The 25843-nt window shown below is 37.9% G+C and overlaps 1 protein-coding gene across 1 annotated transcript in view; it reads right to left on the reverse strand.

The window, feature by feature from the left end:
* LOC124597905 (double-stranded RNA-specific editase 1-like) overlaps positions 1 to 24141 on the reverse strand; it is a 36438-nt gene extending 12297 nt beyond the window's left edge. The window contains exons 1-2 of the mRNA XM_047135968.1: positions 23892 to 24141; positions 23714 to 23815 (exon numbers count right to left, since the gene is read on the reverse strand). Coding sequence (XP_046991924.1) covers positions 23714 to 23815; positions 23892 to 24141 — 352 coding nt within the window. The remainder of the gene's footprint in view (positions 1 to 23713; positions 23816 to 23891) is intronic.
* Positions 24142 to 25843: the final 1702 nt, after the last annotated feature.

Genomic DNA, 25843 nt, shown 5'->3' on the forward strand with positions numbered 1-25843 from the left:
AGTGGATGTGAAATGTTTTAAGTGTGGTTGTATGGGACATGTGCAGAGGCAATGTACCTAGTCACCGAGGAATAAAGGAAGCAGAGGTTGGAGAAGTGGAGATAGGAGAGGTGTTAAATGGTAGAAAAAGACCCACCTAAGTGAACTCCTGTTTAATTTCAATGCTATGAATACATATGCAGAGGTGGAATGTTCAGGGGTTGGATCCATAGGAACTAAACAGTTTAAGATTTTGTTGGACACGGGGGCTCAAGTGTCAGTGGCTACTAGGAATATAATGGGATGAAGAAAGTTAGACCCATCACGTTATAGGTTGCGTGGAGTGGGGGATAAGGAGGTCACACCTTTGGGGTTGGTGACTGTTGACTTTCGAATAGAGAAAGTCTGATTTAATGCATGCATGGAAGTAGTACCATGGGTAAGAGAGGGCTACGACATGATCCTAGGAGTAGATTTCTTGCATTAACATCATGCCAAAATTGACCTTGAACAATGAACTGTGAACTTGGTGGAATGTTATTTCAGCTAGGGGAAACTGTTGTCAATGCAGAGCAGTCGCAAGGGGTGTTCAACATAATGGACAAACCAATTTAACCACGTACATTAGCATTAAGGCTTAATTCACGTGTGTGTGTGTGTGTGTGTGTGTGTGTGTGTGTGTGTGTGTGTGTGTGTGTGTGTGTCTGTCTGTCTGTCTGTCTAGTGGCACGGGGAAGTTGCTTGGGGTAAGTGCGGAGTCAAATCTACCTGTGAGTACAGTATGTGTTATTGAACCATAGGATGATAATGAAGTTTTGGGTTCACTGGCTTCTTTCATGAAACTGAGTGTTGTACGTGTACAGGAGAGAAATGAAGGGTGAGTAGTTCCCATGAACGTGGATAATTTTAGCGCTGTAGACGCGAATTTGAGGAAAGGAGCTGTAGTAGCAAAGGGCCGTTACCAGCAACTACATTAGTTCAACATAGGATACCAACAGGGAATGAAGCACCTGTTTACCATAAACCATACAGTATACCAAGGTATTTGCATCCGATTGTGGAGGATCTCATTGATCAGCAGCTTGCGAACAGTATTATAGAGCATAGTGATAGTTACTGGAGAGTGGGCATTGTCATTGTGCCTAAAAATCTAGGGATGGAACCGAGAAATACAGATTCTGTTGTGACTACTGATACCTCAATAATGAGACAGGAATGGACGCATACCCTATTCCAAACCTATCAGAGACTTTGGATTACTTAGGACATTGCCAGTACTTTCCTACAATGGATTTCACAAGTGGTTGTAATCAGTTACATGTGGCTCCAGAGGATCATCCAAAAACTGCTTTCTCTACTCCTGGAGGCCATTACCAGTAAATTAGAATGCCATTTGGTTTGAAAAACGCTCTGGCATTGTTTCAGAGGTTGCTAGACAGTGTCTTGAGGGGGTTTGAAACCAAGGCAGTTTCTGGTCTATTTAGATGAAAGTGTTTTCAAGTAGTATGGAGCAACATAGACAGTGGTTAAGGGAAGACTTTATGAGGTTAAGAGAAGCTCATTTGACATTGAGCCTGGAGAAGTGTCATTTTGCATTAGAAGAAGAAAAATATTTGAGTCATATTATCAGTAAGGACGGAGCGTAAACAGACATGAGGTTGGTACAAGCTGAAAGGGATTTTCTGGAACCAAAAACAGTTAAGGAAGTGCAGTCACTCATCGGATTATGCAATTTCTATCAAAAGTTCGTGAAGGGATTTTCAGATGTAGCACGGATGTTGACACGATTGTTACAGAAGGGTGTGGCAAAAATAGAAGTCATATGTTATGACCTAGCAGTAAGGCAAGAATTACAGGACGCAGACAATGATTGTAAATTATACTGGACATGGCCACAGTTTAATGTGTACAATGGTCTTCTGTGCAGGTAAACGAAGTTAGGGCCAAGGGTAGTAGTGCCAGTGGAGTTGAGAATGAGGTTTTAAAGGAAGCACATGATCACGTGTTATCTGGTCATGGAGAGCTTAGAGCAACGAATAGGAGAGTGGTGGAGAGGTAGAAAAGTAGATGTGGATCAGTATGTCAAGAATTGTATACCATGTGCGCAGAGAGCAGATTTGAGCTGGAAACAGATACAGCTACAGCGATTACCAGAAGTGACATGTCCATTCTCTATGCTGGGGATTGATGTCTTAGGATCTTTCAGGTGAACACCATCAGGGAACAGATTCATTCTGACAATAATAGACCATTTTCTGAGGTATGTGGAGATGGTGGCTATACCAAATCAACAAGCAGCAGTTGTCGCCAAAGCGTTAGCAAACAATTGGATTTTGAAGTCTGGTGTACCAGAGACAATTACTGTCCAAGGGATCAACTTCATGTCAGATTTAATTAAGGAACTGTGTAAATTGTTGAATGTAAAGAAGTTGAGGACGAGGGTGTTGCATCCACAGGCCAACAGAGCGACAGAACAGGTACACAGAACAATCAGGAATATGCTGAGTTTTTATTTGGATTCTCATCATCAGTTGGACGAGTATTTGAAGCATGTTGTATGCACATACAATGCAAAAGTCCATACAAATACCGATTTGTCTCCATATGAGGTAGTGTACGGGCGAAAAATGCCGTCACCATTTGATTTGGTCAGGCTACAGAAAGGAAGGACCGGTGAATCACTACATCAATTTGCAAGGACAATTCGAGATATTTGGAAACTAATACAAAAGGCAAATGCAAAGGCTTTGGAAAGGCAGGAAGACGCAGTGGAGCATAAAGGAAGTTTACCGCAGTATAGATTGTCAGTGGGTAATGCTGTCCAGCCCCTATATGCAAAACAAAGAAGTTCCTCACGAGGTATCAAGGGCCATACCAACTTCTTGAAACCACATCCCCCATTTATGTTAAGCTTCAGCTGCCAACTGGAACAATGATAGTACACATTGGGTAGTTATGGCCATTTAAGGGTTGCCCAGATGTGATCCCAGGCGTGTCACAGGAAGGAAAGATGAAGAAAGAGCGTGCAGAGAGGTGCTAAGCACAGAAAAAACCAGGAAGATAGAGTACAGCATGAAGTACCATATGCTTTGTGATCCAGAAAGTAGAAGCAAGCTGTTTTGAATCGGGAGAATTTGCAGATGTGAAATGTATAGAGCTCGAGGGGAGTGCAATTTTAATCAATGGAACTGCGTGTAACATAATAGGACCAACCTTCCACCTGCCAGCGTCTATTTCAGTAGTCACGCAGTTGAATGTTATGCAGCCACAGCTGTACTGGCCAGAAACCACTTTAGAGTTTTTGCCAAAGCAGAATCTGACCTCGTTAAATCAAACTATGGAGCCAGGTCTGTTGTGATCTATAGAGCAAGAGCAGCACATATCAGCCCAACAGCTTGTGCAACATATCCTTCAGTATAGGGAAAAGCCACGGCAAATAATGATCATTTCGAGCACCTCTGTGCCAAGTGTCTTTGCAGCCTTAACTTTGTTATGAGTTGTTTTCTTTATGATCAGACAGAGAGCTAATTCCAAGAGGGTACCAAGGGTAGTCGAAGTCCCAGTCAATTGGATACCGAGGATGCGAGACGATTAGGTAAGGGGTTGATCGAGCAGGGGTCGTCCAGTACGGAATTTTTACGTTTTGTTTCATGTCATGGTTTTAAGGGGCACTAGACCACATTTAAGCTTTCTAATAGTAAGGAAATATGCCATAGGTGCTGACCCAAACAAATTAAGAGCTAGTTAAGGGTTGACCTTGGGACCAAGTTTTTCCGAAGAGGGGAATAATGTAGCGGCACCACTGTTTAGGATAGGGAAAGTTAGTTTTGTGCAATATTCTGAGCACAAATTACAGCCAGGTGCAGGCCGGAATGCAGTGAGTTACGCATACCAACAGTTGCGACGTAGAATAGAGGCCACAGGGCCATCAAATTGCTGGGAGAGTATACTTAGCAGTTTTGTATGTCGCAAATCACTGGCAGAAGGGGCCCACTGGCCCACCTAGCGTGTAACGAGTGCGTGACGCGAAGCGGTGCGTATGACAGAACAGAGGTGCATAGCTACATATAAGTAGGTGCGGGTTTCTAACAAGATTCATTCAAGTGTGGCAGCTCTCCTGGACGGCAGGGCATGTCACACCACCAGCTACACACAGCAAGAGATGGGGCACCAGCATTCCAGTCCACTGCAGGCCGGTGGTTTGTCCCTCTGAGGCCGACGCAGGGTCCATAGCCAGCCAGCGGTGGCCCACTCCACAGCTCGCTACCACGGGCAGGCATCCTGGCTTCCAACACATGCCAGAGGCAACCCAAGGTGAGGGCCACAGATTCGGACCCCGGATCACGGGCACTTGTCGCCGCGGTCTCAGCCATGCTGGCGAGAACCACGCAGCTGGCCGTCTGCGGCTCACACCGAGCGGCGCTGAGTCGGCAGGGATGCAGACCGCTGAGTCAACTGCTGGCATCCTGACAAAACCACTATTCTGCTGGCATACAAGGCTGACACACAGTGCATGCACGGGTCACTGAGACTGCCATTCCGTGCCAAGCCGTTTCGCAGACGGCGAAGTTGTGTCCTCGGGATTGCGGGACCTGGTGACGCAGACCGAGGGGAACATGGCACTGTAGTTGGAAACACCAAATCACTTGGAAAGCTTGGACGAGTCTTAATATGGTGCCTTCTACCTCTTCCCACTACATTTGGTATTGCTGTTACATTCGGTGGCAGACGTTGCCACTACAATATACAGGAGTGTATTACAAAGTGCGAGGTAACCAGTTAAAAGCATGGATATACACAATTTTTTTAACATTTAAGATTTTACACCATAGATATAAAATTACACATATCAGAGCATTAAGAAGAATATGCACAATTGTGCTTACATACAGTGACAGAACAGTGTCTTTATATTCTTTATATGGAGTTTCCAGAAGAAACTCTTCTTTAAGAATTTGAACATTTACATATAAGATACTCCTTTACACTGTTGCACTTTTATCTAAGAACTCCTTTACATTGCAACAAGCTGAGACCAGATGACCTTTTAGTTTTTGTTTGGAATCAGACAATGTTTTTAAGATCCTGATACTGCTTGTTTGTTTTATGAGGATTGCCCAGAAAGTAATGCACCACATTTCTTTCTCCAACAATTCTTTACTGAACATAATGAGAATTGCACACACAAAACAATGGCGTTTTATCTACACACACTATTTTTCCACATAATCTCCATTCCATTCTATGGCCTTCATCCAGTGCAAAATAAGGGCTTGTATACACTGTCAGTACCAATCCTTGCCCTGGTGGCAGAGCCAATGCCTCACTGTGTAAATCACCACCTAATCATACTCAAAATGTCTTCCACCAATTGCAGCCTTTAATGGTGAATGACATCAGCTCGCTGCTACATGTCAGGTATGACAGCAGTGGAGGGTCTCCCCCAACCACTGCAAATCGTGGAGCTCCGCTGAACTGCCTTCTGATGACCTCACCCTCCATGCCCAGCAACTAATTGTAGTTATGCTGATACCAGATGCTCCCTGGACCATGCACAAGTGTTTGTGAATATTCCCCACAGTTTTTTTCTCTGCAGTGATAAATTCACTGATGGCACGTTGATTGTAACTTACATCATCTACAGACATCACTTCAAATAAATACATAACATTTCACATTCGTAGCATTGATTTCGGCTGGGGGGGGGGGGGGGGGGGGGGGCAAAAAAAAAAAAAAAAAAAAAAAAAAAAAAAAAAAAAAAAATGCTGTGTGTTACTTTCTGGGCAACCCTAGTACAACACACATCCAGCTATTTTAGGTTCTTTGTAGCTTAAGTCTATTTGAATACATGTGGTGATTATCTTTACACTTAGTACTGTAGTTCTGTAAATTTTTGTTGATCAAAGCTGTACAGTTTTATTTTTAGGTGCACAATTGTTTCATGTATGTACAAAGAGAGTATGTACACTGTCAGTATTTGCAGTTATTAGAATTTATTTCTGCAGGACAGTCTAGATGACAGATTTCCAATGCACCTAATCACTTTATTTTGGAGTTTAAATAATTTTTTTTTGTGTATATTAGCTGCACTACCCCACACAGGTATACAGTAAGAGATATGTGGATAAATTAGAGCATAATACATTTTTAACAAAGTGTCCTGATCAACAGTGTGACTTTTTTCCTCATGAGAAGTATATTTTTGAGCATATTTCATCTATGTCATGAGAATTCCAGAAACTTACTGCAATGAACTTTTGAAAGGCAGGAGTCCCCAAGCTTGATATCAAGATCATCTGCTTTGAGTTTGTTTCGCTTCCATTTATGGAAAGGTTGCACCCCCAAAATGTGTGTTTCACCTATCCATCTCTAAACATGTCCTGGTTTCAAGGTCCTTTGTAGATTTACTTGTGATTAGTAGAGATGAGTCATCAGCATAAATAATCACTGTGTCATTTACAGCTTCTGGCATGTCATTCACATACAGAACAAAAAGTAATGGTCCCAATACCAAACCTTGGGGTGCACCACATTTTACCTAATTGAATGCTGAGAACACATTTTCCAGTCTGTTGCCATTTCTATATTTTTATCTCTATGCATTGTTGCCTATGTTTGATAAGTGTTTTGATAATATTGTTTGCTCTGCCTCTTATACTGGTTTAGTTTTTTTAACAGGACTGTGAAAAGAGCTTTTGATAGGTTAGGAATAAACTACATACTTGTTCCCGTTTCTCCAGTGTCCCGATTACATAAGCTGTGAAATATGCCACTGCTGCTTTTGTAGATCGACCCTTTGTGAAACCATATTATGCTCTATTTATTATGTTCTGTTTCTGTAAGAAATTTACTATGCTGTCTTTTATGGCTATTTCTACAATTTTAGACAGTACAGATATGATTGTAATAGGTTTGTAATTGCTGGGCTTCCCTTTGTCTCCTCCTTTATATATAGAAATTACTTTTGTTTTCTTTAGGCAATTTGGAAATATCCCTTCCTGCAGTGTTTGATTTATAAAGAATGTGAGAGGTTTACTTATGTATTTAGAAACTCACTTATTTTAAGGGATATGCCATCCAGTCCATCTGAATTTTTCTTTTTTAAGGATCTAATATTTATGACTTATACATATACAATGTTACCATCTTATAATAACATTTAGTATAAGTAAGAGTGAGATGATTGTCACAACAAGAAAGAAGGAGAGAGGAACAACTGGGATAACAATGGGTGAGGAACGATTGAGGAGAGGAGAGTTTCAAGCACTTAGGAAACCTGATACAGGAAGACAGAAAAAACGACAGAAATATACGAGCGGGGGAGAAAATCAGAAGCATTTTGGAAAAGTGTCAGAAGCCTGATATGGAGGCAAGGATGTAGCCAAAATCAGTAAAAAGGTTATATACCAGTCATACTATGTCCCAATCCTGACATATGCGTCAGAAACCTGGGTTATGAAAGGAAGAGAGAAAAGGGAAGCACAAGCTAGTGACATGAAATTCTTGAGAAACAGTATTGGAGTGACAAAGATAGACAAGTTAAGAAATGAGAGGATCAGAGTGTTAATGAATGTGGAACCATTACAGGAGGAGATAGAGAAATCAAGGCTGAGATGGTATGGACATCTTAAGAAAATGGAGAAGAGGATACTGTAACATCTCCTGGCAAAACACACATTATATGTGTGTCAAACAAAAAAGATAAAATAAAATAAATTGAACTGGATGATTATAATTTTATTTCTGCATGGACAATGATTGTGTGAACTTTATGTAATAAAGAGGAACCATTGTGTGTCATGTTTTATACTTGTATAGAATTATGTATCTATTTTGAAAGATAATATCCGTGTCAGTGAGTACTGAAACCACCACAGACGATACTTATTAAATATCAAACAAAAATGTAAATGTATTAAACTGAGTATAAACAGTAGTGACCGAGTATTAATTTCTCTGTCATCCTTTTGGAGTTATGTGAGTAGGAAGAGCCTGTGATGCTATATTGTAAGCTTGTGTAGCATTCTTTTGTCAAGATTGAGAAAAGGATGTCATTAGGCACTGATTAGTAAAGATGTGTAAGAATTTAATCTGTCTAAATGTTTTGAAGAGAGTTACTTAGTGAAAACTTGTATTATGATTTGTAAGCTTGCCTGGTATTTTATCCCATCCTTTTAAGACATTTTCAGCTATTTAAATATTATTTGTGGTGCAGAGCTGTGCTATGAACGAACGAGCTGCTGGTGCAGCGCATTCAAACTGCATTAAATGAAACTAATCATACCGCAAAGAAGCGGACAGGTAATAGTGAACTAAAATTATTTTTTTCGGCTTTCGGGATTGCAGGGCAGAGCAGCAGATTTTATGATGTGTTTCACAGGTGGACGCGGGCTGCAGATGATGTTATATTATTAACAGTGCAAAAAGATAATTTACCTTCATGACATAAAAGAAATCTTGCCGTGCGTGGTTCTGATCTGGCAAACATTATAATAAAAACATTTTTTTCCCTGATAATAGTCTCATGTTCTCATGTTGGTCGCGGTATGTATTGGTGTTTTAATGTTAACAAAAATCCACTGCAAAAAGAAGGCACCAACTTTCATTTGTTTCATTTATTGTGCCGCAGGCTGCACAATATCAAAGTTCCCACTCTGTCCAATTGAATAGTACGTGGCACTGCAAAATTTATATTGAACTTCCTAACTAAGCTTTTCTTCTTTGAGGAATGGCTATTTTTATTTTATGTTGGAACAAAAGGTGCATTTGTGTGTAGACATACCAGCAGTGTTCACACAAATGACAACACACCACATCAACTGCCAACAAGACTTTGTAGTCTTGTCTTCTTTGCCCACAGAAACCGCTCACATGTTATAAGAGTAAGTGTGTTAAGAGTTGCTTCAGCACATATCACAGCAAGGAATTGCAAAAATTATTTGCTTACTAAATTAGAAAGATAATGTCAAGAATATTCAGAACATATTTGCGTCCTAGCAAAAATTCCGGTGATGCGGTAAACAAAGGCCAAAAACAGGACCGTCCCGTTTTCTTTATGGGACGAATTCCAGTCAGCAGGTGTGCTTCTGTTCACTGACAACAGAGAAACAGGCAACGATGAAATTAAATTATTCTGTATTGTCGTTCTTTCATAGCACAGTTACATCGAATAATCCAAGTTGGTCAGTTCATCACTCCGTGTTTAAAGGAAAAGTCTTTGTTCTTGTGTTATGATGAAGCAAGCTGGGATAATTTTACTTCCCCTCTTGTTTTGTCATCTTCCTCCTTAAAATTCATTTTGTTCTTAACTAATTGCCATGAACAGACATGAGTATAATCTGTATTTCCATGAAAGAGAAAGGTTGGCCCTCAGTTTTAAAGAATCTAACACCAGGTCTAATTTTGTGGTTAGTTTTATGTATGTAATTGATTTTCTAATTTATTTTGACCATTGCTAGTTAGTGCCTTTTGTTATAGGGTGAAATCAGTAATTGTATCATAACTTAAATTCTACTGTTGACATATAAACAAATATAAATTCGGCACTAATTATAAACATTTGGAGAAACAACTGATAGTATTCTTAAAGGATCTATTTGGCTCTATTCAAAAACATGTTAGCAAAGCCAGCCCTTAATTCCAAAGTAATTAACAGTTTTGCCAAAAATATTGTTTGTGTAACTATATACATTAATTAATAGAGGGAAACATTCCACGTGGGAAAAATGTATCTAAAAACAAAGATGATGTGACTTACCATACGAAAGCGCGCCAGTGCTTTCGTTTGGTAAGTCACATCATCTTTGTTTTTAGATATATATACATTAATTTCATGATTTAAACTAATAATTCAGCCTATCTCCTCTAGAAGAAGAAACTGTTAAAAAAAACAGAATTTTTTGATGTATTCAGTTAATTTAATGAGCTAAGTTTTAATTGTAATTTCTGCAAATTTAACTTCAAACAACATGTAGTTTCAGTACCTATTATTGTGAGGATATATAAGGACTCAATTTTTACTCCCGAGACAGTCAGTCCACGGCCGAGTTTCAGATGAGAAACCTGTGTTGGTTAGATCACCAGCAATGCACCAACTTAACTGTGACATAAGTGTAACACAATTAGGCCATGTGTTAAAACAATGTCAGTGTGTTTCAATAAGTAACTTTTTATTCTTCAAGAAATGTTAACTATGTGGTTAGGCTTTTAATGCACATAGATGTTCAACAGGAAAATATTGTAATAGTATGTCAATGTTCGCCTGCACCCTAGTAATGAGGGTTATCGAAAGTTAAACAATAGTGCACTGGCCATATAACTGTATTATTGGAAGGTTGTGAGCAGTGGAGGTAAAGTACTGTGAAATGCAAATGTGCACCTGTCAGGTACATCATTTAAAGTAGTCAGTGTTGTACTTCCACACTCATTTTTCAGCCAGTGTAGCAACGCAGTAAATTGACACTGAGGACAACAAACAAAGAAATAAAGCAGGCAAATCATCACATTTGGTGCCCCAACATGAGGACTACTGTATGTAGGCACAATAAACGAAGACCCTCTAATTTCGACAGTGAAGTGTGAACTCTAGCGGTTTACAGTGATTTAAATGGAAGAGATGCTACAGCCAATCAGCATTGGGGTTTCGTGGCCATAATAAGACAGCAGTCAATCAGTGTGTGGGTTTTATGGAAGCAGCCATTGAGTACAGGAGCAGCCAAGCAGCACGCAGGTGGACACAGCTGACCAAGGTAAACAGGACTTCTCGCTGAGAGAATTACAACTTGCAGCAGCAGACGAGTCGAGGTGACAATCACAGCAGAGCAGCAGCAGACGAGTGATTAAAAACAAGGTAATTCATTGCAAAACTGTTTTGTATTAAATGATACATAATGAGTTCCTGCTACTAATAAGGGGAGTACACCATTCACTTGTTGCATATTTTTATGAGCTTCAAACAGGAGCGACTGCAGTAATGGATAGGAACTGTGACTGTTGTGTACAGATGCAAGCTGAGTTGGGAACCCTTTGCTCACAGCTCCAAGCTGTGCTGGCTTCCATCACACAGCTTGAGGCTGCTGCCAAGGGGCGTCACTGTGAGGGATCGGATGCGGGGATACGAGGTACGTCGAGTACATCCCACACTTCCTACGATCAGTCAACTACTGTGACCGCCCCAGGTACTGCCTGCACTGAGGTTGACCCCTCACCAGTGGTCGAGTGGGAGATCATTCCAAAGTCTGGCAGGCAGTGAAAAACTTTCCGAGCGGCCGATCATAGGACCTCCCCGGTTCGTTTGACGAACATGTTTCAGGCGTTATCTGTGGCTGACGATGTCTCTGAGCTGGATGCAGTCATCCACCCTGTTCCAGAGGAAGCTTCTCGGCCTGCAAGGTCTGGGCATTCACAGAGGGTGGGTTCGCTGGTAGTTGGGAGCTCCAGCATTAGGTGCATAATGGGGCTACTTAGGAACATGGCTGCCAAGGAGGGGAAGGAAGCCAGAGTGCACTCTGTGTGCATTCTGCAGGGGGGGGGGGGGGGAGAGGAGGAGTCATTCCAGATGTGGAAAGGGTGCTTCCAGATGCCATGAAGAGTACAAGGTGCAGCCAACTGCAGGTGGTGGCTCATGTCAGTACCAATGACGCGTGTCGTTTTGGATCGGAGCAGATCTGTCTGGTTTTAGGCGGCTAGCGAAAATGGTAAAGACTGCCAGTCTTGCTTCCAAGATTAAGGTGGAGCTCAACATCTGCAGCATCGTCTATAGAACTGGCTGTGGTCTTTTGGTGCAGAGCTGAGTGGAGGGTCTGAACCAGAGGCTCAAGCGGTTCTGTGACCGTGTAGGCTGCAGATTCCTTTACTTGCACTATCGGGTGGTGGGTTTCTGGGTTCCGCTTAATATGTCAGGAGTCCACTACACACAGGAGGTGGCTACATTGGTAGCGGGGGCTGTGTGGAAGGGACTGGGTGGTTTTTTAGGTTAGAGGGTCTCAGGGAACCACAGAAGGGACGTCCGTCTAAAAGTGGGCAGGTGAAACACAGTAAGGTAGTTGTAGAAACAATTGGTATTGTAGTTGTAAATTGTCATAGGTGTGTTGGGAAAGGACCAGAGGCTCCAAGCCCTAATAGAAAGCACTGAAGCTCAAATAGTTTTAGGCACAGACAGCTGGCTAAAGCCAGAAATAAGTTCAGCCGAAATTTTTTAAAACGATCTAACAATCTTCAGAAAGGATAGATTAAATACAGTTGGTGGTGGAGTATTTATTGCTGTCAGAGGTAGTTTGCCTGGTAGTGAAATTGAAGTAGATAGTTCATGTGAAATAGTATGGGTAGAGGTTATACCTGACAATTGGACTAAGCTATTAATTGGATCGTTTTACCAACCCCCCCCCCCCCCCCCCCCCCCCGACTCAGAAGATATAGTTGCTGAACAGTTCAAAGAAAACTTGACTCATTTCAAGTAAGTACCCCACTCATAGAATTCTAGTCGGTGGTGACTTTAATTTACCCTCGATATGCTGGAAAAATTATATGTTTAAAACTGGTGGCAGGAATGAAACATCATCCGAAATTGTACTGTATGCTTTCTCAGAAAATTACTTTGAACACTTAGTTCTTGAGCCCACTCAAAGCGCAAGTGGTTGCAAAAGCATACTTGACCTTTTAGCAACAAATAATCCTGGACAAATAGAGAGTATTGTGACGAACACAGGGATTAGTGACCACAAGGCAGTTGCTGCTAGGCTGAATACCTTAACATCTACAACCATCAAAAAGAAACGCAAAGTATATCTATTTAAAAAAGCTGATAAAAATGCTCTTAACACCTTTTTAAAAGACAGTCTTCACTCCTTCCAATCTGATCATGTAAGTGTAGAAAAGTTGTGAAATGTTTTCAAAGTGATAGTGTCGACAGCAATCTAGAGATATATACCACATAAATTAATAAGTGATGGTACTGATCCCCCATGGTACACAAAACAGGTCAGATCGTTATTTCAGAAGCAATGAAAAGAGCATGCCAAATTTAAAAGAACACAAAGTCCCCAAGACTGGCAAAGTTTTACAGAAGTTTGAAATTCTGTCTCGAAATCTGACAGAAAACCCAAAGGGATTCTGGTCGTAAATTAAGCACATCAGTGGTAAGACGCAATCAATACCTTCACTGTGCGATAATGATAAAGTCACTGATGGCAGTGCCACTAAAGCAGAGTTATTAAATATGGTTTTCCGAAACTCCTTCACCAAAGAAGACAAAGTAAATATTCCTGAATTTCAATCAAGAACAACTGCCAAGATGAGAAACATGGAAGTAGATATCCCCAGTGTAACAAATCAGCTTAAAGCACTTAATAAAGGCAAGGCCTCTGGTCCAAATTGTATACCAGTCAGGTTTCTCTCAGAGTATGCTGATAAAATAGCTCAATATTTAGCAATTATATACAACCACTCACTCACAGAAAGATCCATACCTAAAGACTGGAAAATTGCTCAAGTCACACCAATACCCAGAAAGGGAAGTAGTAGTAATCCACTGAATTACAGGCCTATATCACTAACGTCAATTAGCAGTAGGGTTTTGGAACACATACTGTATTCGAACATTATGAAGTACCTCGAAGTAAACTATTTATTGACACACAGTTTCAGAAACTATCTTTCTTGTGAAACACAACTAGTTCTTTATACTCATGAAGTAGTAAGTGCTATTGACAGGGGATGTCAAATTTATTCCATATTTTTAGATTTCCAGAAGGCTTTAGACACCGTTCCTCACAAGCGTCTTCTAACCAAACTGCATGCCTATGGAGTATCACCTGAGTTGTGCGACTGGATTCGTGATTTCCTGTCAAAGGTCACAGTTCGTAGTAATAGACTGAAAGTCATTGAGTAAAACAGAAGTAATATCCGGCATTCCCCGAGAAAGTGTTATAGGCCTTCTATTGTTCCTGATCTATATGAATGACATAGGAGACAATCTGAGTAGCTGTCAGATTGTTTGCAGATGATGCTGTCGTTTACTGTCTTGTAAAGTCATCAGATGATCAAAACTACTTGTAAAATAATTTAGATAAGGTATCTGCATGGTACGAAAAGTGGCAATTGACCTTGAATAAGGAAAAGTGTGAAGTTATTCACATGAGTACTAAAAGAAATCAGCTAAATTTCGATTACGCGATAAGTCACACAAATCTGAAGGCTGTAAATTCAGCTAAATACTTAGGGATTACAATTACAAATAACCTAAATTGGAACAATCACATAGATAATATTGTCAGTAGAGCAAACCAAAGACTGATTCACTGGCAGAACACTTAGAAGGTGCAACAGGTCTACTAAAGAGACTGCTTACACCACGCTTGTCCGCCCTATTCTTGAGTATTGCTGTGCGGTGTGGAATCCGCATCAGGTGGGACTGACGGATGACATCGAGAGAGTACAAAGAAGGGTAGCTCGTTTTGTATTATCGCAAAATAGGCGAGATAGTGTCACAGACATGATATGTGAATTGGAGTGTCAATCGTTAAAACAAAGGCATTTTGTCATTGCTACGGGATCTTCTCATGAAATTTCAATCACCAGTTTTCTCCTCTGATTGTGAAAACATTCTGTTGGCACCCACCTACATAGGGAGAAATGATCATCACAATAAAATAAGAGAAATCAGGGCTCACACAGAAAAATTTAAGTGCTCAATTTTCCCGTGTGCCGTTCGAGACTGGAACGGTAGAGAGAGAGAGAGAGGCTGAAGGTGGTTCATTGAACCCTCTGCCAGGCACTTTATTGGAACAGCAGAGTAACCACTTAGATGTAGATGAATGACCTTAACGAACAAGACAATGTGACAGAACAACTGTAGAGGTAAGTTGTTAAATGAACAGAAAGATCTTGGTGGGACTGGTTCTGTAGATGAAAGTGATTATAAATCAAACATGAATGTAACTTTGAATGATGGGGATGAAAGTCCTGTTGTAGATGGAAAGATAGAAGCCTCATATACACTGTATGGTGATGTGAGCAAAATGGAAGAAAACAGTACAGAAGTGGATGAAATCATTGAGGTTAAGAGGAAGGAACCTAATAGCGAAAGTCAGCAAGGGCAAAAGTTTATGGCAGATGGAAATTTGGAAGCAACATTAAGGCAAATTATGAGTAGTTTTAATAATATGAGTATGAAAGAAGACATTAGTAGGGTGGAAAATAATATGAAAGAAGACATCAGTAGTATGAAAGTAGATATTAGGAATATTAAAACTGACATAACTAGCTTAAATGATGAACTGAAGAAAGAAATTAAAAAGGAAATTAAGGTAGGTAGCTCTAGCCTTTCAGAATTAAATAAGAGGGTTGAGGCAGTAGGGCAAGATTGTGATGAAAAAATAAAGAAAGTAGAGCAGAATACTAATGAAAAATTAACATTAATGAGTTTTAAATGTGTAGAAGAGAGAAAGAAGCTTTGTGATGACTGTAGTAGGAGGGTGGAGGCTTCTGAAAAACAGTGTAAAGATGAAGTCAAAGCTGTCGGAAATTTTGTGCTGAAAACAGAGTTAAGCTTTATAACCAAATGGATCAGATTAACAATGATTTATAAACAGAGGTAGAAACCAAGTGTGCAGTAGTGGTAGAGGAAAAACTGGTAAAAGTAAATAAAAATGTAGATTCAGAATCAACAGAAATGGAGAAAAACATGGAAGGGGTACAAAACCAAAAGCATAGAGAAAGTGACAGTGTGTGTGATTCTGACAGTAGTGGTAATGATAGCAGTGACGAATCCAATAGTGATGAGGATGAGGAATTTGAATTTATAATTGATATTTGATAATGATGCCCATGTGGTATGTAAAGAAAGAACGAACAAAGAATGATAATATTAGGCCTAGTGAAGAGTTAGAGCTTGAAGTGGTAATGATGATCAATTTGGTAAGCAGGATGATGGGTTTTCCAGGGAAAGGATTAATGAGGATTTCTTTTACGAAGAAGATTACATGGCAAGTGAAAAGGAAGTGTGGCATCCTGTAATAACAGCAAGCATACAAGGTATAAATTTTAAGTGTTTACTAGACCGTTGTAATGATTTGAATGGTATTTCACAGGCATTTTTTGTATCTATTAAGAACACGGAGAGTATAGTAGTGATGCATGTTTCTGAAATAAAACTTATTGGTGCTACTGGTAAGCTATCAATGATTGTGAAACAAGAAGTAATATTAACAGTGGAATTGGCAGCACAGCTGTTGGAGTGCAATTTGTTGGTGATCCAAAATCTCAGAATTGATGTAATATTTGGAACTAATTCCTTGTGCAATTAGCAAGTAGGGGGTTCAACATTCTGTGTTGAGTTCATTATGTGGTGATAATGCTTACCCCACCTGTCTGTCTCATTTTTTGTGTTTTCTGAGGCAATCAAACTCTCCTCCTATGCTGTGTATAGTTTCTAAGTGAGTCAGGAACAGTGTCTTCTACTTCTACAGAAAGATAGTTATGTACAGAAATATTTTAGAAAAAAGTTTCTCTAGTGTTACCTATATATATTATTTTGTGTTAGGTGTAAGTAATGGAATTATAAGAGGATGGAAGAAAGTAAATGGGTACCAGGATTAAAGGATTTCTGACAAAGAGGTAAAGTAAACAGAAAATGAGAAGTGTCAGCATATATGGAAGATCATTAACATGGGAAGTAATTGGCTCATTGGTGCAGCAGTAGAGACAATATGCAGTAAAAACCATTTTGAATAATAGATCACATTATTAATTGTGGTATAATAGAAGTTTTTGTGTTCAGTGCAGTCAGTATATGGAGATAACTATCTGTGTCATGGTACAGCCTTTTCCAACTTTAAGGTATTTCAACTTTAGACATAATTGCCTGGAGTAATGTGTGGAAAGAATAAGCAAGGTTTGTATGTATATCACCCTTCAGGCTAGAATGTCAAGCAAATAATAGTTTTTCTGAGTGATAATTTCATCTAATCAGTAATGAGAGTTCAGTTAGCCTTAGCATAAGCATCTGTTACTGTGGAGTGTTTTTCCAGCACAATCAATTTTGCATTAGATAACCAGAGCAGGTGTTTATTTATTAGAGAATGAAACAAATAATGAATAATGTTAGGGTCTTAATGGTTAGGGAGCCCGTCTCTGCAGTAGGAACATTTTTTGAGAATGCACTCAACTAGTTAACGAGGAAAGAAAGGTAAGTAAAATAATGGAGCTGACAGACATGAGTAATAAATGTGTAACTGTAATGATGATCTAATTGTGAACTAGGCAACATTGGGTACTGTTTATATTGTGCAATTCATGACACTGCAGCTGGGAATGAGAGATTAATGGAAAGAGCATCATTTTAGTGAGGTAAAAGTCATAATGCTGCATCATTGGATCTATAGGTTATTTGAAAAATTTTATTTGTGTTCTGAGGAATTATGAGCTTAAAGTGGTAATACTGGGATGAAGAACAGTACTTTTACTGATTAACTGATAACTGTGATGCTAGACTGATGTGAATATTCTGACAGGTCAACTATTTGGTAACATTTAGTGATTTAATGAGGTTTTAATTTTCTGGTTGTAAGAGTAGTGCTCAGAGTGGAGTAGAGAAGTGGGGCAATGATTTACATCCATTTAATTTTGATTTGAGTAGTAATTAAGTTTTTTTTATATTGTGACTATTTTTTCATAATGTAATGATTAGTAAATCTATGCTACTGCACATCTTGTGTTTTTTCTAGAGGCAATGCACATATTTCAGACACTAAGGTGATTTTTGCAAGTGGGAAAGAAATGAAAGTCTTTCGAGTTTAACCAGTTTCAGACAGTTATGACAGAGTAATGTTTTGTAGTGTAATGTGTACTTGATTTAAAAAATTTTTAGAGTCACCATCTTTCAGACTGTAGTCAATTTTAGTGATAATTATTGTAATGTTATGAAGACTATGTAATTTATCTATTTATAAAGTAATGACCATTATTTGCCATCAGTGTTAAACATTTTTTCCTTAGACTTAAGCTAGAAGTAAAAGTAAATATCCTAAAGTAGGGTATTTTATCTAATTTTTTCATGTACTGTGGCAGAGAAGAACCACCTCCAAGGGAACTGATTCCAGTGCACTTCCTTACTAACTGCCACTTGGGCCTGTTGAAGGTGTGGACAGCTTGGTGAGAAATAGCAGAGTGGAAGGGGGCTACAGTGGGGAATGGATAGGGGAAGGAAAGGGAGAGGAATCCACACAAGGTCTTAGGGAGGGAGTTCTTCCCCATATGGTTCACACTCAAAACAGGAAATTTTGAAGTGGAGGTCAAACCTCAAGTGGAGACCTAAATGCCAAAAAGGATGAAAGAACAACCAAAAGGAACAAAATTGCAGCCAATTCAGGAAACCAGGTGGACAGTCAGGTTGACATAAATCAGAACACCAAGAGAGGGGAAGGAAGTGGCAACAGGGAAGGAGCAAGTATAGAGAGGGAGGGAGGCAGGGGGAAGGAAATCCGGCCAGGGAAAGAAGAATTGGCTGCAATAGCTCAGGGCCCTGTGTGCGCCATGCATAATCTCACGAAAGAACTGTGAGACCCCAGGGAGACAGGGGGGGGGGGGGGGGGGAGGGGGGGGGAGGGGGGGGGGAGGTCAAAGTAGTAAAGTTTGGTTGGCTGAGTGTTTGGCCTGGCTGTCCCTTGCATCAATGAGCAGAGTGATCAGTTGGTTACATTGGCACTTTGATATCCAGGCAGACAACCCATTCATTAGAAGTGTCAACCAGTTTGTGAAATGGTGGCAAGGTTATCTCCATTCTGTAATGAAAGCCTGATGTTTCTAAGTTGTGCCCTCTACAGAGAAGTTAAGTTACATTAAATCTGAAATCTTGGCTAACTATCTGATCTGTGTGTCCATGTTAATTGTATTTTTTCTCTTTAAATGAACCTTGAACTCTGAAAGCCTTTAGGTATTAACAGCGATTGTAAAAAATTATGGCTGTGATGTTTTACTCTATATCTGGTATGCTTACATAACAAATGCTGTATTCTGTAATATCTTACAGAAGAAGAAAGCTTAAGTGAGCCTCACTCACAGTTTCAGAGCTGTGATTTTCTGTTGTTAAGGAGCGAAATAAATAAATAAATTCTTAGCTTAATTTCAAGTTTTGTAATGAATTCATGCTTCTGTTCACTTAAGGAGAGCATGTATTTGCTTAGAATGTTTAGCTGTTTTAAAAAGTTTACTTGTTACTGAGTTTGGCCCAGCTAATTAGCACTCTTAATTTATTTCAACCATTTAATCAGTAATTTATTTCTGCAGTTTTTTGTTGATGTAATAAAGTTTTATTTGTATTTTGACAGATTAATGTGTTGAATTTAGAATTCATTTATGTAGATTTTTTCTACAAATAGTATTGATACTTTATGATTTATTTATGTTTATTTTGAATTTTCTTTTATTAGTTATTTGTGTTTTAATTAGTGTTGCTTTTTTAACTTTATTAGAGCGTAAGGTTTTAGGTTATATTCAAATTCGAAAGGGTCCAAATAAAGTAGGTTTTGTTGGAATTCCTCAACCCTTTAGTGATGCTATCAAGTTAATTTGTAAGGAGCAGCCAATTCCTATTATATCTAATTATTTACTTTATTACTTTTCTCCTGTTTTTAATTTAATAATTTCCTTGGCTGTTTGAGTGATTTTCCCTTACTTAACTTATATATGTTCTTTTTCTTATGGATTTTTGTTTTTTTTATGCTGTGCTAGATTAGGTGTTTATACTGTTATAATTGCTGGTTGGTCTTCTAATTCAAATTATTCTTTACTAGGTTCTCTTCGTTCTATTGCTCAAACAATTTCATATGAAGTTAGTTTGGCTTTAATTTTATTATCTTTAATTATTTTAATTGGTAGTTTTAACATGTTTGATTTTATAAATTATCAGCTTTATTGTTGATTTATTATTATTTCTTTTCCATTAGCTTTAGCTTGTTTTGCTTCTTGTTTAGCTGAAACTAACCGTACTCCTTTTGACTTTGCCGAGGGTGAATCTGAGTTAGTTTCAGGTTTTAATATTGAATATGGTGCAGGCGGTTTTACTTTAATTTTTTTAGCTGAGTATACTAGAATTGTTTTTATAAGAATGTTATTAGCTTTAATTTTTTTAGGTGGTGATTTTTATTCTTTTATATTTTTTATTAAGCTTGCTGTTATGTCCTTTGGTTTTATTTGAGTTCGTGGCACATTACCACGTTTTCGTTATGATAAGTTAATGTACTTAGCTTGAAAAAGTTTTTTGCCATTATCTTTAAATTTTTTTATTTTCTTTGTTGGTTTAAAGATTTTATTTATTTCATTTATTTAGTGAAATTTTTTAAGAAAAGTTAATAGAAGAGTTAAACTTCTAGTTTTATGTTTTCAAAACATATGCTTTTCCTAAGCTAATTAACTTATTATTCCTTAATTAGTTTATCTCATGCGTTTGCAACATGCACATTAATTAAGAAGAATGTAAAGTAAATAATTGTTAAGATTTGTCCTGTTATAATGTAAGGTTCTTCAACAGGTCGTTTTCCAATTCATGTTAATAAGCATACAACAACTACTATAATTCAGAATAAAATCTGATTGATAGGATAGAACTGAATACCTCGGAATGGTGTTTTATTATAAAATGGTAAAATTATTAAGATTCTAATCGATAAGAATAATGCAATAACACCTCCGAGTTTATTAGGGATTGACCGTAGAATTGCGTATGCAAATAAGAAGTATCATTCTGGTTGAATATGGACGGGGGTTACTAATGGGTTGGCAGGTACAAAATTATCCGGATCTCCTAGGAGGTAAGGATTAATCAAGCACAGTATAATTAATAATGATGTTATTAATACAAGTGTAAGAGAGTCCTTGAAAGTAAAGTATGGGTGAAATGGGATTTTTTCAATATCTCCATTTAGCCCTAGGGGTTATTAGACCCTGTTTGGTGGAGGAAAAATAAATGAATTGCTGCCATTGCAGCAATAATAAATGGTAGTACAAAATGAAATGTAAAGAATCAATTTAATGTTGCATTATCAACAGCAAACCCTCCTCATACTCATTGAACTAAATCTGTTCCTAAATATGGGATTGCTGATAATAAATTAGTAATTACTGTCGCACCTCAGAATGATATTTGACCTCAAGGTAAAACGTATCCTATAAATGCAGTTGCTATAACTAAGAATAGGATTACTGTACCAATTATTCAGGTGTGTATGTATATATAAGATCCGTAGTAAATTCCTCGTCCGACATGTAAATAAATACAAATAAAAAATATAGAATCTCCATTTGCATGTAAGGTTCGAATAATTCAGCCATTATTTACGTCTCGGCAGATGTGAACTACACTACTAAATGCTATTTCAATATTTGATGTATAATGTATAGCTAAAAATAGTCCAGTTACAATTTGAATTACCAAACATAACCCTAGTAGGGACCCAAAATTCCATCAAAATGAAATATTTGTTGGTGCGGGCAAATCAACTAAAGAGTTATTAATGATTTTAATTAAAGGATGTCTCAATCGTAAGGGTTTATTCATTAGTAAATTATCTTATTTTACGAATAGGTCCCTGGTTAATGTTGGTGATTTTAACAACTGCTAATAGTGCTAAAAATAAATAAATTATTATTATTATTGTAATAATGAATGTTGGTCTATTATATAGTTTTTCTAAAGATATTGTTATTTCTTGATAATTGATTGAATTATCAATATTTATAGTTTCAGTATTTTTGAAAAAGTCTATAAATTTTGTTATATCTAAAATAATTAATGTTGATATGATAAATATTCATATTATTAAGGTAATAATTATTGTAATTGATTTAGGTTGAAATATATCGTTTGATGCAATTCTCGTAATATAAATAAATAAGACTAATATACCACCAAGAAATGTTAAAAATAAAATATACGATAACCAATATCTTTCCATTATTGTTCCTGTTATTAGTCCAACTAGAAAAGTTTGTAGGATAATGAAAAGCATTATTGATATTGAGTGTCTTAATTTAATAAAATTAATATTTATTACGTTTGATAGTGATATAATTATTATTTTGATCATTTCAGGGGTTAGTTTATTTAAAATATCGGTTTTGGGGACCGATGATGGAAAGTTTTCCACCTCTGAAGTTTTAAAAGCGGGGGCTAGACTTATTTCCGGTTTACAAGACCGGCGTTTTTTTTTTAAACTATTAAAACTAATGTTTATATTCTCTGTCTTTACTTCTTTATTGATTTATTTTGCTGGTGTTTATGTTTTTTCTTCTAAACGTAAGCATTTATTAATGGTTCTTTTGAGATTAGAATATATTGTTCTTTCTTTATTTATGTTGGTTATTGTTTTTCTTATTGAGTTTGATTATGATTATTTTTTTCCTGTTATTTTTTTGGTTTTTTCTGTTTGTGAAGGTGCTTTAGGTCTTTCTATTTTAGTTTCAATAATTCGTTCTCATGGGAATGATTTTTTTAATTCTTTTGGTTTATCTTTATGTTAAAGTATTTATTTATAACTATTTTTTTGATCCCTCTTTGTTTAGTTAATAATTGTTGATGGTTGGTTCATTCTTTAATGTTTCTGTCTAGTTTTGTTTTTATGATTTGTGTTTATTCATATGCAGATTTAAATATGATTAGATATTATTTTGGTATTGATTATTTTTCTTTTAGTTTGATTCTGCTTAGTTTTTGAATTTGTTCTTTAATAATTACTGCTAGAGGTTCAGTTTATTTAAGTTCTTATTCTAATTTTTTTGTTTTTATAGTCTTAATTTTAATGATTATGCTTTATTGTTCATTTGCTAGATTGAGTCTTCTTTCTTTTTATATTTTTTTTGAGGCTAGATTTGGTAAAACAGTGAATATTGTTGAAAAGAAAATCCCTGGTGACCAATCCTTCCCATTTGAGTCCTTTCCCATAGTTCTTTTGGGCATGAATTTCCAGTTTCAATAGCCTAAATTGTAACTTAGCTATCAAACTATAAATATCACAGCCTGACTGCTCACCTCCAGCTGCCCCCGTCAATCCACAAGAACTTTTAACCATTACTACAGTACAGTACACAATGTATTGTGCTATCAGAATTTGTAGCAGTAGGTACCATTATTGAAAACATTACTTTCAAGAAACACTTAATTGCTCATTACTTTTTTATGTCACTTCTGCTGTCTTACTAATGCTCATTAGCACTACAGCTTGCATTAGATGGAGCCTGTTTCTCCACACTGATCCTCTTCCTGGGAGAGGATCTGTGACAGTATGAACTTGCTTCTTACACCCGCTCCCCTGTTCCTCCAGCTGCACAATATCAATGTAATTTCAACACTTAGGAAGAACAGTAAGTTGTGCATAAGAATAGTGGCAAATTCAAGCAAGACAAATCATCTCAGAGTATTTCACCAGGGCAACAGGTAAGATTGGAAAATTATTTGATCAGTTTGAAGTTCTTTCACACCAGAGAAATTTTTCAGTGCTTTTAACAAAACAATGCTTTCTTGCAGAGGTATAAGGTATTTTGGCAATACATTTTTAGCATTTCAGTATCACTCAATCTACACAAAGAAAGATGTGCAACTAAAGTACAGGTGAATTTGCACAAGCCTCCAACAACTCACCATTAAAATTAACCTACAGCGTGACTTTAAAAAGGCTAAAAAAAAAAAAGGCCATCAGACTGATCAGGTAATCTGATTATTCAGCTACTGAGAATTACTCACAAGCAAGAGATCTTTTCTTCTGCTGTGGTTTTAGCATAACTTCACTTCCATCATTTGGTTTATCAGGATCAGCTTTTATCTGGAGACCAGCAGCTGGAGTGCCTGGAAGTACATTTTTAACAGTTGCTACACATGTCACTTGTGACTGTTCCTATAGTGGTGGTGGAGCTAGAGGTACCTTTGGTGCTTGCTGCTGAGACGCCAGTGATTGAGGTAGCGCTTGAGGAGGTGGTTGAAATGGTGTTGGCTGTCAATTTGGTGGCTGCTGCTATTGTGGTGGTGCAGTTTGTGGCAGAACCTCTTGCTGCAACTGGTGGGATGTTGGCAGGAACTGCTGCTGCAACTGCTGGGATGATGATGGGGGCAGCTGCTGTTGCTGTGATGTAGGGTGACAAGGCTCCATCAGGTTTATACCCACAAAAACACATCACTAGATACTCAACTCTGATATAGATCAAGAAACAATACAGACAACTGTAGACACCAACTGGTTGTATGCAAACATTGTTCACTTAGATACCAGTCCATTACAACTGAAGTCTGAACCATATACAGAGAGAAATTGTAACCCAATGATACTACTGGCTCAAGGACAAGTGATATATGTGGAACAACACTGCCATCTCAACTAGGCAGTGCCATGTTCCACTACTGTATGTAGTGTAGCTGAGCATTATTTCTTCTCTTCGGGTTGTTACTCTCAGCATATTTGAGAAAGAGATACATTACTTGCAACAAATTTCATTAAGGAATGAATATACTGAGAAGCAGTGGTTTGAATACAAAATTCATTGCACAGGTTTCTACATGATGTTATTGAATTTACACCACAAATGATTCTTATTGCACCCTAGAAACTTTTGCTCCATTTGATGAGTTACCCCAAATATGATCCCATATGACATAATAGAGTGAAAGTAAGTGAAGTATGCAAGTATTTTTTTATATTTAATCTCCTACCTCTGACATCTTTGTCACTGCAAATTCAAATGGCTCTAAGCACTATGGAACTTAACACCTGAGGTCATCAGTCCCCTAGACTTAGAACTACTTAAATGTAACTAACCTAAGGACATCACACTGAAACTTCAGAAATTCTGCAGTACTCCCAACTGAACGAGTTGTAATCCCAGAAATTTAACACTGTCAACCTCTTCAATCTGCACATCTTCATATGTTATACACATGCTGAAAGGAAATCTCTTACAGGTTCTGAGGAGGAGGAGGTGGTTAGTGTTTAACGTCCTGTCGACAACGATGTCATTAGAGACGGAGCATATGCTCGGATTAGGGAAGGATGGGTAAGGAAATCGGCCATGCCCTTTCAAAGGAACTATCCCGGCATTTGCCTGAAGTGATCTCGGGAAATCACGGAAAACCTAATCAGGATAGCCGGATGCGGGATTGAACCATCGTCCTCCCGAATGCGAGTCCAGTGTGCTAACTATTGCACCACCTCGCTCGGTTTACAGGTTCTGAACTGCATGTAGTAGGTCTTCTCAAAGTTTAATGACAGTGAATTAGAATTAACCATTTATTAATGTCAGTGAAAATTTTATCAGCAGTTATTTCAAAATCTGTACCTGACTTGCTACTTATGATGTTTCTATGATCTGCAAACAAAACAGACTTAGCATCTCGCAATGTAACAGACGAGAGGTAATTAATGTATACAAGAAAATGCAATGGACCCAAGACGGAACCTTGAGGAACACCACATGTAATTAATTCCCAATCAGATGAAGACAGACTGCTTACTCCACAGGTATTTTGCAACAGCATCCTTCGTTTCCTATTAGATAAGACTCAAACCACTTCACTTCATTGCCAATGAAGTGAAGAGAATGCTGTAGTTCACACAGTCAAAGCTTTTTACAGGTCACAGAAAATGCCAGTAGCCTCTAATTTATTATCTAATGAATTAAGTACATTCTCACTGTCAGTGTAAATAGTGCTTAAGGAAATGCTTTAACACAACCTTTTCAAATATTTTTGAAAAAGCCAGCAAAGGTAAATTGGTTGATGGTATCGCTTTATCCCCATCCTTGTAAAGATGCTTAACTTCAGCATATTTTAACCAATCTGGAAAGGTTTCACTGGTAAGAGATTGACATATCCCACACCCACGAG

The sequence above is a fragment of the Schistocerca americana genome, chromosome 1 (genome assembly GCF_021461395.2).
Source record: "Schistocerca americana isolate TAMUIC-IGC-003095 chromosome 1, iqSchAmer2.1, whole genome shotgun sequence".
In the NCBI taxonomy this organism is placed as follows: domain Eukaryota; kingdom Metazoa; phylum Arthropoda; class Insecta; order Orthoptera; family Acrididae; genus Schistocerca; species Schistocerca americana.